The 14,511-nt window shown below is 39.1% G+C and overlaps 1 protein-coding gene across 2 annotated transcripts in view; it reads left to right on the top strand.

Annotated features, from left to right (window-relative positions):
- Positions 1-14,511, top strand: part of ccdc169 (coiled-coil domain containing 169) — a 71,377-nt gene that overhangs the window by 42,068 nt on the left and 14,798 nt on the right. For both annotated transcript variants that reach the window (XM_043692074.1, XM_043692075.1), the window contains exons 5-6: positions 9,898-9,996; positions 14,282-14,335. In XM_043692074.1, the coding sequence (XP_043548009.1) occupies positions 9,898-9,996; positions 14,282-14,335 (153 nt within the window). The remainder of the gene's footprint in view (positions 1-9,897; positions 9,997-14,281; positions 14,336-14,511) is intronic.

Below are 14,511 nucleotides of genomic sequence, written 5' to 3'. Positions count from 1 at the left end.
ATCTACTGCTCTGCCCTCATCAATCTTCTTTGTTACTTCAAAAACCTCAATCAAGTTTGTGAAACATGATTTCCCACGCACAAAGCCAAGTTGACTATCCCGAATCAGTCCTTGCCTTTCCAAATACATGTACATCCTGTCCCTCAGGAATCCCTCCAACAACTTGCCCACCATCAAGGTCAGGCTCACTGGTCTATAGTTTGTCTTTATCACCCTTCTTAAACAGTGGCACCACGTTTGTCAACCTCCAGTTTTCCAGCACCTCACCTTTAACTATCGATGATACAAATATCTCAGCAAGAGGCCAAGCAATCACTTCTCTAGCTTCCCACAGAGTTCTCGGGTACACCTGATCAGGTCCTGGAGATTTGTCCACTTTTAACCTCTGTAATCTGGACATTTTGCAAGATGTCACCATCTATTTCCCTACAGTCTATATCTTCCATATCTTTTTCCACAGTAAATACTGAAGCAAAATATTCATTCAGTATCTCCCCCATTTTCTGTGGCTCCACACAAAGGCTGACTTGCTGATCTCTGAGGGGCCCTATTCTCTCCCTAGTTATCCTTTTGTCCTTAATATATTTGTAAAAACCCTTTGGATTCTCCTTAATTGTATTTGCCAAAGCTATCTCATGTCTCCGTTTTGCCCTCCTGAATTCCCTCTTAAGTATACTCCTACTTTCTTTATACTCTTCTAAGGATTCACTCGATCTATCCTGTCTATACCTGACATATGCTTCCTTCGTTTTCTTAACCAAACCCTCAATTTCTTTAGTCATCCAGCATTCCCTGTACCTTCCAGCCTTCCCTTTCACCCTGACAGGAATATACTTTCTCTGGATTCTTGTTATCTTATTTCTGAAGGCTTCCCATTTTCCAGCCGTGCCTTTACCTGTAAACATCTGCCTCCAATCAGCTTTCGAAAGTTCTTGCCTAATACCGTAAAGATTGGCCTTTCTCCAATTTAGAACTTCAACTTTTAGATCTGGTCTATCCTTTTCCATCACTATTTTAAAACGAATAGAATTATGGTTGCTGGCCCCAAAGTGCTCCCCCACTGACACCTCAGTCATCTGCCCTGCCTTATTTCCCAACAGTAGGTCTAGTTTTGCAACTTCTCTAGTAGGTACATCCACATACTGAATTCGAAAATTGTCTTGTACACACTTAAGAAATTCCTCTCCATCTAAACTTTTAATACTATGGCAGTCCCAGTCTATGTTTGGAAAGTTAAAATCCCCTACCATAACCACCCTATTATTCTTACAGATAGGTTAATACTTCTACAAGCATGGTTCAATATCTCTGTATCTCTGGTCTGGTCTACACATACATGCCTAGACATTGCTGACTCCTTAACCAACTTCTAAACTAATGTTTTTCAACTCCTTCAGTACCATAATGTTCTTTATTTACAACTGTACTTTACTGAATATGCTCTCTGATATAGTGTCTAAAACCTCTCTCTCTACCTGCCTCTTTCCAGTTTGGTGTCTTCTAGTATGATGTGCCAATGTCAGAATTACATCATTTCCATCTTCCAGTATACTACAGGGATATTTGTGTGTCAGATTGAAATAAATGACAAGCTTGCTTGCTTAAACATAATAAGAGTCATGATTATAGAGTAATAGCAGGTTCATTTGGCAAGTAATAGATGAACAACAATTAACATGAGTCTCAGTAATCTAATACATTAAGAGTGGATCAATTCTGATGGCCACAGATTTATATTCTGAAATCTAAATAAAATTTAACTCCATGCCAAATTGTCTGGAAAAGATAATCAGTGAACAATGGTTTGAATATTCATGGGCTTCTGCAGCATTCTTTAATTGTGTCCTGCTAAATGTTTGTGGCTTGCTAGGGAAATACGGTTCTAGACATTTAAAAAAAAATACACAGAAGAAGAATAGAATAATCATTTCTCAGGCCAGCCACATTGTACAGAATACTTCCACCCCCTTCTGAAGAAGAGACTTGAGACTAGTATCTTTCCACTTGCAGCAATTAAGGCATCTCAATTGTTTCCATTGATATTATTTCAATACCTGTGATTACTGATGCCTGATTTTGGTTTACTGTTTAAGTTCAAGGCCATTATATACAAAATGGGGGAAAAACATTACTTTGCTTCTAGCTACTCACTAGGAATGGCATGATGCATATGAATTTTCCTTCTACTTTGTAAACAATAGACAAACTGGTGTTCCGGTTTCCAACCACAGTCCAAAGATATGCAGGTTGAGTGGATTGACTATGCTAAGTTTCTCCTTAGTGTCTCAGGATGTGCAGGTTAAGTGGGTTATCTATGGGAAATGCAGGGTTTTGAGGATAGGCTAGGGTGGGGTGGAATGGTCTTCAGAGGGTTGGTGCATGACACAATGGGCTGAATGGTCACCTTTCCACACTGTAGGAATTCTGCACCAAAGGTGAGCCGTCCCTGTATGCAAAGCGTTCTTGAAATAGCATTGCAATGATACATGCTTGTGCACCCAGCATTGCAAATCTCTGCATGCTGAGCATCCTGCAAATGTTTTGGAGAGGTACCATGGTGGTTATGATGGGTTGATAAATGTCAGATGATGCCATGTCTATCGATGAGGGGTATATGCAACTGGCCATGCCCTGAAATGCTGTTTAGGCCTAAGAAACATGGAGGTCCTTCATACCCAACTGTGAGCAGAACTTGCCAGGCACTCACTCTGACTTCCATGTTAAGGTTTTTGAACCTTTATTTAAAAAGGGAAGCACTGTGGATGTTGGAAATCAGAAACAAAAACAGAACTGGCTGGAAAACCTTAGCATCTCTGGCAGTGTTTGTAGAGAGAAATCAGAGTTATGTGACCTTTGTTCAGAAGTGAACAGGCTTTTGTTTTGGTAAGGTAGCAAGCTGCATGCTAACGAATCAAGTTTAAATTTAGATTACTTACAGTGTGGAAACAGGCCCTTCGGCCAACAAGTTCACAAATACTCTGAAGGGCAACCCATCCAGACCCATTCCCCTACATTTGCCCTAACACTACGGGCAATTTAGTATATCCAATTCCCCTGGCCTGCACATCTTTGGACTGTGGGAGGAAACCGGAGCACCCGGAGGAAACCCACGCAGACACGGGAGAATGTGCAAACTCCATACAGACAGTTGCCTGAGGTGGGAATTGAACCCGGGTCTCTGGCGCTGTGAGGCAGCAGTGCTAGCCACCGTGCCGCTGCCACTGTGCCACTGTGCCGCTGTTGAGGCATTAATTAGGAGTTTCACATACCAGAATCAATGTTATTTGGCAACTCACCTCTGCCTTGTGAAACATTTGCCCCACTCCTTGACAAAATTATAAAAGAGAGAGTGTGCTGCTTCTGATGTCAAGAGGGATGCACCAGACTTCTTGTCTAATTCTGCCACAAATCCCACGTCACTCAGACGTCGATAAGATTCTGCCAAGTGAGCCACTATTGCACAGAATAAGGCAACTTAGCCCTTATGTGCTTTATTGGAAATACTTCTAAAGTTTCTAAGGTTGAATTTGCTGGAAAGATTTTCATAATATAAAAGATATAGGATCACTGAAACTTTTAGGTTCATGATTCTAAGATGCAATGTGCGTTATTTTTGATCAAGAAAAGAGCTGGCATGTGATATCCTCAGTATTAGACAAACTATGGGGTTCTTTTTCACTGGAACATAGGAGGTTGTGGGGTGATTTTATAGAGGTTTAGTAAATCATGAGGGGCATTGATAAGGTGAATAGCAAAGGTCTTTCCTTAAGGAGGGGGGAGTTCAAACTAGGGGCATATTTTTATGGTGAGAGGAGAAAGGTTTAAAAAGGATATGAGGGGCAACGTTTTTACACAGAGAGTGGTTATACTTGGAATGAACTACTAGAGGAAGTGGTGGATGTAGGTACAGTTAAAGTGTTTAAAAGACACTGCATTCGTATCTCCTCAGTGACTGGTAACCACCTCTCCGATAAATCTAGCTGTTGAGTACAGAACCTAAAAGGAATTACGCGGTCTTCTATATATTTTCTAATCAACAAGTCACATTATAAGTATTGCATACAGTGCAGCTAACCATTCTCTCCTACTTTTAGCTCTCATGATTCGGTTTCTCTCTGTTCTGGCCTACTGTCAATAACCTCCTTGTCTGTCTGCCCCTTTCAGATCTGTTTCTCCCTCTCGGGTCTGTCTATACCTAGTCACTCACCCCACCATCCCCCATATTCAGCATAAGTAAAATGTTAACGCTGCTTTCTCTCCACGGATGCTGCCAGACCTTCTGTACTTCTCCAGCGATTTCTGTTTTGGTTCAGATCTCCAGCATCTGCAGTTTTTTGTTTTATTTTTATGCTGATACATTTAGTTTCTCTTTAGAAAAATAGTATATGCCTACCTTATGTTGATTATTGATCAGGCTTTAAGAGTCTTAAGTTTACTGAGTCCAAGGCAGGTAGATGTTGATAAGCTACATATCAGCCATACTGTCTGATACTATTACCAGATTTTTATCTCTGAATGTATGCTATTAGATGTATTACTTTGAAAATGTACAATACTGACACCATGGAACAACATTTGGAAAAGGTGAAAAATAGGTCCTGTCATGACACATTAGGGTAGCACCCCATAAATTGAGCCCTACTATTCCCAAAGTCATATCCAATTTTCAAGGTTTATTTTTCAAAGGTATGTGCACATTATCCCAATTTACCTGACTTTCAGGCCAAGGTTGATAGTCCAGTTATTCTAAGTTTCGATATCAAATAAAAGGATAAAAACCATTGGCATATTACACTATTACCGCTTTTAGATTAGATTAGATTAGATTAGATTACTTTACAGTGTGGAAACAGGCCCTTCGGCCCAACAAGTCCACACCGACCCGCCGAAGCGCAAACCACCCATACCCCTACATTTACCCCTTACCTAACACTACGGACAATTTAGCATGGCCAATTCACCTGACCTGCACATCTTTGGAACTGTGGGAGGAAACCGGAGCACCCGGAGGAAACCCACGCAGACACGGGGAGAATGTGCAAACTCCACACAGTCAGTCGCCTGAGGCGGGAACTGAACCCGGGTCTCTGGCGCTGTGAGGCAGCAGTGCTAACCACTGTGCCCCGTGCCGCTTTGTGTACACACACACAGATTATTGGTGGAGGTAGAAAAACTGGAAAGTCAGTTCACTGTTTTCACTTCCCAATTCTGATGGTGAGATAATCTCACTTTGGCTAGTCAGGCCCTTAGTGTTCACTTGTCTTTCACCGGAAACTTATATACGGTTGTAAGATATACAGAGTGACTGATTCACTTGGAAAATGTCTCTCATTTATCAATTCAAAAGTGACAGCTCACAGCAACTGCTGCAGGGCAGGTAATTGGTTTTCTTCACCTTTAAATTGGTTTGTTTTACTGCAGAGATTAGATGAATTCTGCTGGGGAGAATAACAGCACACCCTACCATGTCTATCCTCTGTATGTCTGTGTCTCTGTAACTTGTTTCCAGTTCTAATCTGCTGAGTTAGTGAGAACCAATCAGCTACAGCAGTAAACAACTCTTCAGCTCTGAGTCATCTGCTCGGTTCAACACAGTTCTTGGAGTAAGAGATGTTGGATAGCTAAGTGGATGATTTAGGCAACAAAAGTAATATTTGTTTTGGCAACAGAGTTAAGGTTGCTGATTGAATATTCTGTTGCAATAAGCCTAAGTTTAGCTAGTTTCCATATTGAATCATTCAAAAAGGGCAGGATGGTTAGCTCCACATTTATTCAACCTTTTTTATTTTGAAGTATTTATGTGTACAGTGTAAACAAGTGACTCCTAAATATCACACTACCAGCTTGACTAATATTTTACTCTTATAATAATGCCAAAAATATTTTTTGAGAACTAGGAAGTTGATTGTCTTCATTCAATCATTATCCATTATTCTTTCCACACTCTACTCATCTGCATTCATTTTCCAACAGACAGATTGCCCACTGACTTAACCAGAAATAGCATCTGCCTCATTATCGACTTGAGAATCTTTACTGAGATTTTTGAAGTTACTCCAAATGCTTTGTGAACATTCAAAATTGCAGAAAGAGTAGGAAAATAATGTGAAAGTAGATTTGTGTAGAATTGTGGTCGTAGTTGAGTTTCCGTGAAACTATCCAAATAAAAGAAATAATGGCAAATTTAATGTGAATTGTAAGGATTAAACATTTGCCAGAAACAGTGGTCACATCTGATTGCAACCATAGGAAAGAGATACCAAGTGAAGTCTGTAGTTACTTATAGTACTAATCCACCAAAGGATTAGCTCCGTTGGCTGCATGGTTGGTTTGCAAAGCAGTGTGATGCCAACAGTGTGGGTTCAATTCCCATCCTGGCTGAGGTTACTATGAAGGACTGTCCTTCTTAACTTCTTCCCCCTGCCTGAGGTATGGTGGCCCTCAGGTTAAATCACCACCAGGTATCTCTTGTCTAATGAGAGAGCAGCCCTATGGTCTGGTAAGGTTATAGTGACTTGACTTGAACCCATCAAAATGCTCAAGTCAGGTCTCTGTGGTACTTTATTTTGTGCAGTTGATTAAATCACTGAGTTACTGTGATACCAGTCATATTCAATTTTTATTTTTCTATTAGGATTCAAAGATCTTTACCAGATACCTTTGGAGAAAATCAACAGCCCTTTCTGTTGTATTATTGGGGACTGGTACACGAATAATATAAAAACAGATTGTTTGTTAGAGGTGTTTGACTTTAGAGAATACACAGGGTTAGAGGGGATAGGATCTCTCACCGAAAGCTAGCATAGGCTCAGCAGGCTGAGTGGCCCCTTCTGTGTTGTAACTATTCCATGTTTGTACCACTAAAATCTGATCTGTGTACCTCCAGATATTCATTGTAATGTCTGTGAAAAGGGACATTAGTCCGGCCTCCAGGACATGGCACCAGATTGCTTGTTATTTTCAGAGATCTAAGAAGAGTTTATACTTGTGTATACAGAGTGAAACGTGAACCCTTGTGAGAGAGGGGACTAGATTTGAAGGGATATTGGTCACGACCCTTAAGGCATTCTAAATCACTTTCTAAAAAGTTTGAATATGGGGAAAGAACCAATATGGAAGTATTTAAGTGTGACCACCTTCTCTGCAGTAATCGCCCAAAAGAAAGGGACAGTATATATAGTCACCAGTGTTGTGGCCTCCTTGGATGTTTTATTGAATTGATTCTTGCAACTGTTGGTTTGCTCTTGGATTCCCTATCATTACTTTCCAATTCTCCTGAAGCAGTGAAATCGGCTTACCCTACTATTAAAGTTTCTAATAATATACTACAATAACAGACTCTATTTTATTTCTCCACCTTTCAATTGTTGAGAGATTTCTAAACTTTGCCAACCACTGGATCTGTCCCAACTGTTTTTCCCACTTTTCTATGTTAATTCCTGACATTTGACAAGTCAGCACTAAACTATGCAATGAGCTCTGGGCAGAGTCTTCCCAGCCCTTGAATGATGGAAGTAGCGGCAATTCAGTTGGTGAGCTACACAGTTGGGGTTCAGGTCACTCATCAGTCAGAGGCCTGTCTTTCCAAGTCAGTCAGGGGTGTGGGGTATGGTCAGTTCAGAGGGTCTCCTCACTGAAAGTCAATGGGAGGTTAACAGGGGCCACTGCTGCTTTGGTGAGAAGTTAATTGCCATTGCTGGGGAGACCAGACAAGAAGTAAACAAACCGCTTTTGTTTGTCATGTCTCTACCAGACTATTCTTTCCCTTTTTGAAATTAATTATGTGTTTTTGTGTGTATTTGTTGCATTTTTAATTCTTTCTTTCACTAAGAATGCCTTGTAACTGGATCCTTCATTTAGATGTAGTTAATGCTTTTTTTAATTGAAGATAACTGCATGCTAAACAAATGCGGAAATTAATAAAAATATTTATTGCCATTGAGTGAGAAGAGGGTAAGGAGGAAAGCTGATTCCCACTTTTTATCTTTGAAAGTCCAGCTTAATGCAGTTGGTTTAATTATCCTCATGCAAAGACCTGTCAGCATAAAGTGCCAATTGCTCATCAATTGGTCAAGCAAGGAAATGACAAATTTTAATCTTGAATGCAAACTACTGTCTGAAATACCAAAGGAACATAGGATATGTGCATATTTTCAATAAAGAGATTATAACATTCAATTAGTTTATATTTTTGTGGGAGTTCCTCATGGGTAAGAGCTAAGCAAATAGGGTTTTAAGCAAACCACATATTTAGGAATCTCTTGTAAATGTTTGAAGACTGTAAGGGAACAGATGGAAGCTGGATGTTTTAGAAATAAGATGCTGTATTTACTGAGACAGCTTTTGATTCTCACACTGAATAAATTACTTTGAAAGATATCAATAGCAATTTAGAGAACATATGCAAATGACAAAACCATTCAAAAGGATAAATTTTGCTAAACTTTCCGTAAATAAATGTTTCTTATTTAAATAGTTCCTGCAAGCAGAACATGTTTTGAGTATGAAATTCCCTACGAAAACCTCACTTTTGTTCCAGAGTTGTATCAAGTTTCCCCTAGCCGGTTAAAAAAATGCTTGAATTTGAATTATTTAATTTCTGACTTGTATACTTCAAGCCTTCAGCAATTTTATAATTATTTACCAGATGGCTCTTCTGTTCAGTTAGCTTCCATTGAATGTTATATATTAGTTAATTCAAGATTTGCATCTGAACTGAAACGGTTGCTGAGCGTGAAATTCAATCATGTACTACACAGGCTTGCCTGTTTGAGGCCAGACACTACCATGAGCTGGTATCTTTGTAGCTTGCACACTGTGCACCATTAACGTGGAGAAGTAGATGCAAACACTTATTGAACCTAAACAAATGAAAACAATGCTAATCTGATGTCATATAACCCAACTGGCTAATGCAATTGGACCATGTGGATCCTAGCACCATTCCCAAAACAAAGCATGAAGAAGCAAGATGCAGTGATATTTTTAAAGTGTGTCGACCACCCATATAAGATCACTCGAATTTCTGTGATACTAATGCTAGATAGTCTGGTGCAGATCCTGGAGGTGATCTTCTTGGTCAACTACTTCCCCTCTCTGCTGAGAGTGGTTATTGAGGGTCACCTGGCGCCTGTAAGACCATGGTGTTTCTCTCCTCTTACCCACCTGCAGAGTAATGTCAGCAGTGCCACATCAGTCAGTGTGCAGTGGTGCCTATCTTTCAGACATTTCTAAGACAGCAATCTTTTTTTTTCCCCAAGCCTGCCTTTAACAAAATAAACCATATTGCACGTTTGAGAAAGAATACCAAAGGTGCCATGTGCAGACCACCTGAGCAGAATTGTGAGAACATCAGAGCTTCGCACTCAGGTTCCTGTGCTGAAATCATTCAGAGGAGATGGGAGTCCAATTTTGTGTTTTACTGATCTCAATCTCAATGGTGAAATCATTCCGAAAAGTTGGAACCATTGAAATTCTTGTCTGCCAATTTTCTGTTGACTCGATGGAGTAATTTGCTGACTGACACATTATCAGCATTAACTGATCATATGCTTGATGGCTCAAACTTACAATGTTGTGACAACTCTATTCAAAGATAAATCTCATCCATAATATCTAATAGAATAGGAAGAGGGTATTTAGCATTGAAATAATTTGCCCATCCAAATGTCATATATCCCTTTTAACGCTCAACTATTCATTTTCTTTCACTGAAATATTAAAATATTTTGCTTGTAAATTCTGACAACATCCTGTGATTTTCTCTTATCTACAGCCATATAATAAAATAAAATTTGAGTAAAATAGTTCGCACTGTGGTCAATTATTACTGAACTCTTTTTCCACAAAGTAGCAGCTGGTTATTGTATCCTTAAATATTGTGCTGAACTTTTGCAGGGTCTACTGAAACAACTGGTAAAGCAACTGGAGAAAGAAAAGAAAAGTCTTGAAAACCAGCTGAAAAATTATGAGTGGAGAATAGAACAAGAAGCAAAGGTTTGTATTCCACCCTTTGTTTGGCAGTTCGGACTCCTAATTAAACCAATATCCATTTATTCTGAGTGGGAAAAAAGAAGAGGGTAAATTTCCTGATGCTCTATTGTCAGTGTTGAAGTGCACTGTAATATTTTTGTTCTCTGTTCAATTCAGACTCATTACAAACATGGCTCACAATTGTATGAGTTGGACCAATGAATTCATCCTAAACATAGCTAGTAGCGAGTCCTAAACAATTAGCCAGTTCCTAACAGCAGGTCTTAATAAATGACAGGATTGTAGGCCCCAGTACTAAATTATGAGAATTGCTATTATTTTCAAGTTTATGGCAACAACTTGACATATTGTCTTGGGTGGTGATCAACTACAGATTGTATGGTACTGTCTGATGGATATATTGCCAGATCTACATAATTATATAAATGCACCGCTACACATTGAATATTGACATGCTCAAACTCATTGTTAGTAGGAAATTTATATTTAGCAGGGAGTATTGCATGACTCCAATAGGTTACATAAATCAACTCTATTGTGCTAGTTTTACTATGCTTAACACAAATTTATATTTTGAATCAATTCATCAGGTCTGAGGAAGACGAGGGGTTTTGATTAACTGTTGTTAGAAATGGGTTCGTACTTCAGGATTCAAATTGCTACAAAGCATTTATAGGTAAACTCAGTGATCAGTTACATAACTTTGGTTGGTTCTACCTACTGTGATATGGACATTATAGAAATCAAACTCATTGTTTTCTATACATATTTGTTTTGAGATGTACTTAGTCAGAAGAGTTTGCATCTTGCATTGAATTATCTCCATTAAGATTTTGAGAAAGTGCATAAATGTTTAATGATTTTCCCTTTGGATTTCTAAAAACCATCCAAAGATTATTCCTGATAGAAATAGTTATTTTATTTCAGAGCAATCAAAATAATTCATAAATAATCAGTACTCTCCTCTCCAACACTATATGAAATATTCTTCCCTTTTTACATTATCATTCTTAGACATGTCCTGATGGGTGCGAGACAAAACGCTTCAACCAACTCTGAAAAACATGCTCAAGGAGAAAATAGGATAAATGCAATTGAAGCAATGGACAGTTATCACATTTGAAAGTTTGGGTAATATTGCTTTTAAGAGGTTAACAGCTAAAAAGGTATGATCAGAAACTGATCTGGAATTACTGTGGTAGAGGAGTTGGGCTTGCAGAGTTGGAGACAAGGTATCCACAGTGCCGTCATGACTATGCAGGTGGATTATTTGATTCGGAACTTTGGAAGCTAAATTGCTTAAACGCACTCATCAAATTCAAAAGCTGTAAAACCCATTTAATTCATTAGATCAGGGAAACATTTGTAAATTAGGGATAATTAACCTAAAGTTCAAGTTAAGCATATCTCAGGGTAGCTGCATCATTAAGGAGGTGCATTGAGCCTAAGATGAGTCTATGGATTTAATTTACCCAAGTGAGTTTTTGCTGGGAGAGGTTCGTTCCAGTTTGCAGCTGCACAATTGCTGAAGTATAAGTGGTCCCAAGCAGCACAAATAGAAATGAGGACAAGACTAGTTTAGTTTTGATGCCAGCTCTCTTAGATATAATTAAATTGTATTTCCAAACTAACTATCAAAAGCTAAACATCTGATAACATTCACTTGGACAAGGTACTGAAACCCAATGTGAAGTTAGCGTGTGCGGATATTTTATTCCATTTCAATCCCCATTTTAAAGAGGAACCTGAGAAAGTCATATTAATTCTCAGGGACCAGATCTTTGGGGATTTCAGGGTGAGAAGTATGAAAGATTTCTTCCAGAAATTCTCCATTTAAGCACATGTTCATGTTGTACACCAAACTTATCTATAAGAAGAAACCCTAACCTTCGATATTGTGGGATGTTAGGGACAAAATTGTGGGGCGCCTAGCAGAGATATTTGTATCACTAACAATGACAGGTGAGGTGTCGGAAGACTGGACGATGGCTAATGTTGTGCCTTTATTTCAGAAAGGTTGCAAGGAAACAACAGATCAGTGAGTCTGATGTCAGTAATGGGTAAGTTGTTGGAAGGGGTTCTGAGAGACAGAAACTACATGCATTTGGAAAGAGAAGGACTGATAAGGGATTGTCAGCATGGCTTTGTGCATGGGAAATTGTGTCTTACAAACTTGACTGAGTTTTTTAAAGAAGTAACCAAAAAGATTCATGAGGGAGGAGTGGTAGTCATTGTTTACTTGGACTTTAGTAAAGGCTTTGACAAGGTTCCACATGGTCGACTGGTTAGTAAAGTTAAATCACATGGGATCCAGGGAGAGCTAACCAATTGGATACAAAATTAGCTTTACAGTAGGAGATGGAAGGTGGTGGTAGAGGGTTGTTCAGACTGGAAGCCTGTGACCAGCAGTATGCTGCAAGGTTTGGTGCTGGGTCCATCATTGTTCATTATTCATATCAACAATTTGGATGAGAATATAGGAAGTATAGTTAGTAAGTTTGCAGATGGTACCGATATTAGTGATATAGTGGACAGTGAAGAAAGTTATCAAAAAGTGTAACAGGATCTTGATCAGCTGTGCCAATGGGTCAAGGAATGGCAGATGGAGTTTACTTTAGTTAAATGTGAGGTGTTGCATTTTAGGAAGACAAATCAGGACAGAATTTACACAGATAATGGAAGGTCCTGAGGTGTGTTGTCAAACAGAGAGACCTAAGGTACATAATTCCTTCAAAGTGGAATCATAGGTAGACAGGATGGTGAAGAAGGCTTTTGGTACGTTTGCCTTAATCAGTCCGAGCATCGAGTAAAGGAGTTGGGATGTCATGTTACGTCTGTTATTAAACTGGAATGATACAGAGACTGGAGGGTTTCAGTTAAAAGGAGAGGTTGGATAAACTAGGACATTTTATCCTGGTGTGTAGGAGGCTGAATGGTTACTTTATAGAGGTTAAAAAGTCATGAGGGCATAGATAAGGTGAATAGTCAAGGCCTTTTATCTAGGGTGAAGATGTCAAAAACTAGAGGGCATTGGTTTAAAGTTAGAGGGGAAAGATTTAAAAGGGGCCTCTGGGTCAACTTTTTCACACAGAGATTAGATTTTGAAACAGGCCCTTCAGCCCAACATGTCCATACCGACCCGCCACCCACCCAGACCCATTCCCCCATACCTAACACTAGGGGCAATTTAGCATGGCCAGTTCACCTAACCTGCACATTTTTAGATTGTGGGAGCACCCAGAGGAAACCCACGCAGACACGGGGAGAATGTGCAAACTCCACACAGAGTCACCTGAGGCGGGAATTGATCCCGGGTCTCTGGTGCTGTGAGGCAGCAGTGCTAACCACTGTGCCACCGTGCCACCTACAGGCCCCTTTTAAATCTTTCCCCTCTCACTTTAAACCTATGCCCTCTAGTTTTTGACATCTTCACCCTAGATAAAAGAGGATGGCATATATATAAAACAAGCTGCCAGAGGACGTGGTAGAGGAAGGTACAGTTACAATATTTAAAAGACATTTGGACAGGTACATGAATAGGAAAGATTTAGAAGGCTTATGGCCAAATGCAGGCATATGGGACTAGTTCAGTTTATGAAACCGGTATGGATGAGTTGGGCTGAAGGGTCTGTTTCCATGCTGTATGACTCTATGATGTATTAGTGCATAAATATGAGATATAATGAAAGTGTTATGCTTGTTTATTCTAATCAGATCTTTTTATGCTCGGAGACTTGAAATTATTTTCTCCAGTAAAACTTCAAACAGAGTTGGTAGTATCTCTAAGGGAAGAGATTTTAAATGGTCTTTTTATTCAACTTTAATTTGAGAAAAGAACTTTACTTTGAAACATTCTTCAGCCTTGATAATTCTCATTTTTAAAATAAATGAGGTCTAATTAGATAATTGCTCCTTTTTATATATTCTCCAATTCTTCAAAATTATACCCAAGCTTTATTGGTGTCAAATATTTCTTGTTTGATCTTTTGAATTCTAACTGCTAGACTATTAATCCAAAGACCCAGGTAATGTTCTGGGGATCCAGGTTTGAATGGCATAGCAGGTTCAAAGGGATAAAAGGCCAACTTCTGCTTCCACATTCCTGAGGATACAGGATGAAGCATATTTTCCTGTAGCACGTATGACTTTTCCATTAGTGCAATTGCTACAATAGTGGCCAGTCAGCAGTTGCTCTTAGATAATATAAAGCTAAAATAATATTGAACCCTGATTATGTGATTTAGTTAGCTTGATTGTCATTCTCTTTTTTAACAACTATTTCCTCCAGGCCTATCACAAAGCCAATGATGAACGTCGTACATACCTAACAGAAATCGCCCAAGTAAGTTTATTTTTGTTTGCTGAACAAATCAGAGCCATGCAATACTTTAAAAGAAATTCCAATGTGTTCCATGGTATTTGTTTCAACTGTTTTTGTAAAATAACTGAATACTTAAACAATCACAGAAGAAAAATCATCATTAGGGCTCAGAATTATTGTAGAGGGTTTGTTTGATC

This window comes from Chiloscyllium plagiosum, chromosome 6, assembly GCF_004010195.1.
Source record: "Chiloscyllium plagiosum isolate BGI_BamShark_2017 chromosome 6, ASM401019v2, whole genome shotgun sequence".
Taxonomy (NCBI): Eukaryota; Metazoa; Chordata; class Chondrichthyes; order Orectolobiformes; family Hemiscylliidae; genus Chiloscyllium; species Chiloscyllium plagiosum.
The sequence above is the reverse complement of the archived record's forward strand: the minus strand, read 5'-3'. Positions and strand labels throughout refer to the sequence as shown.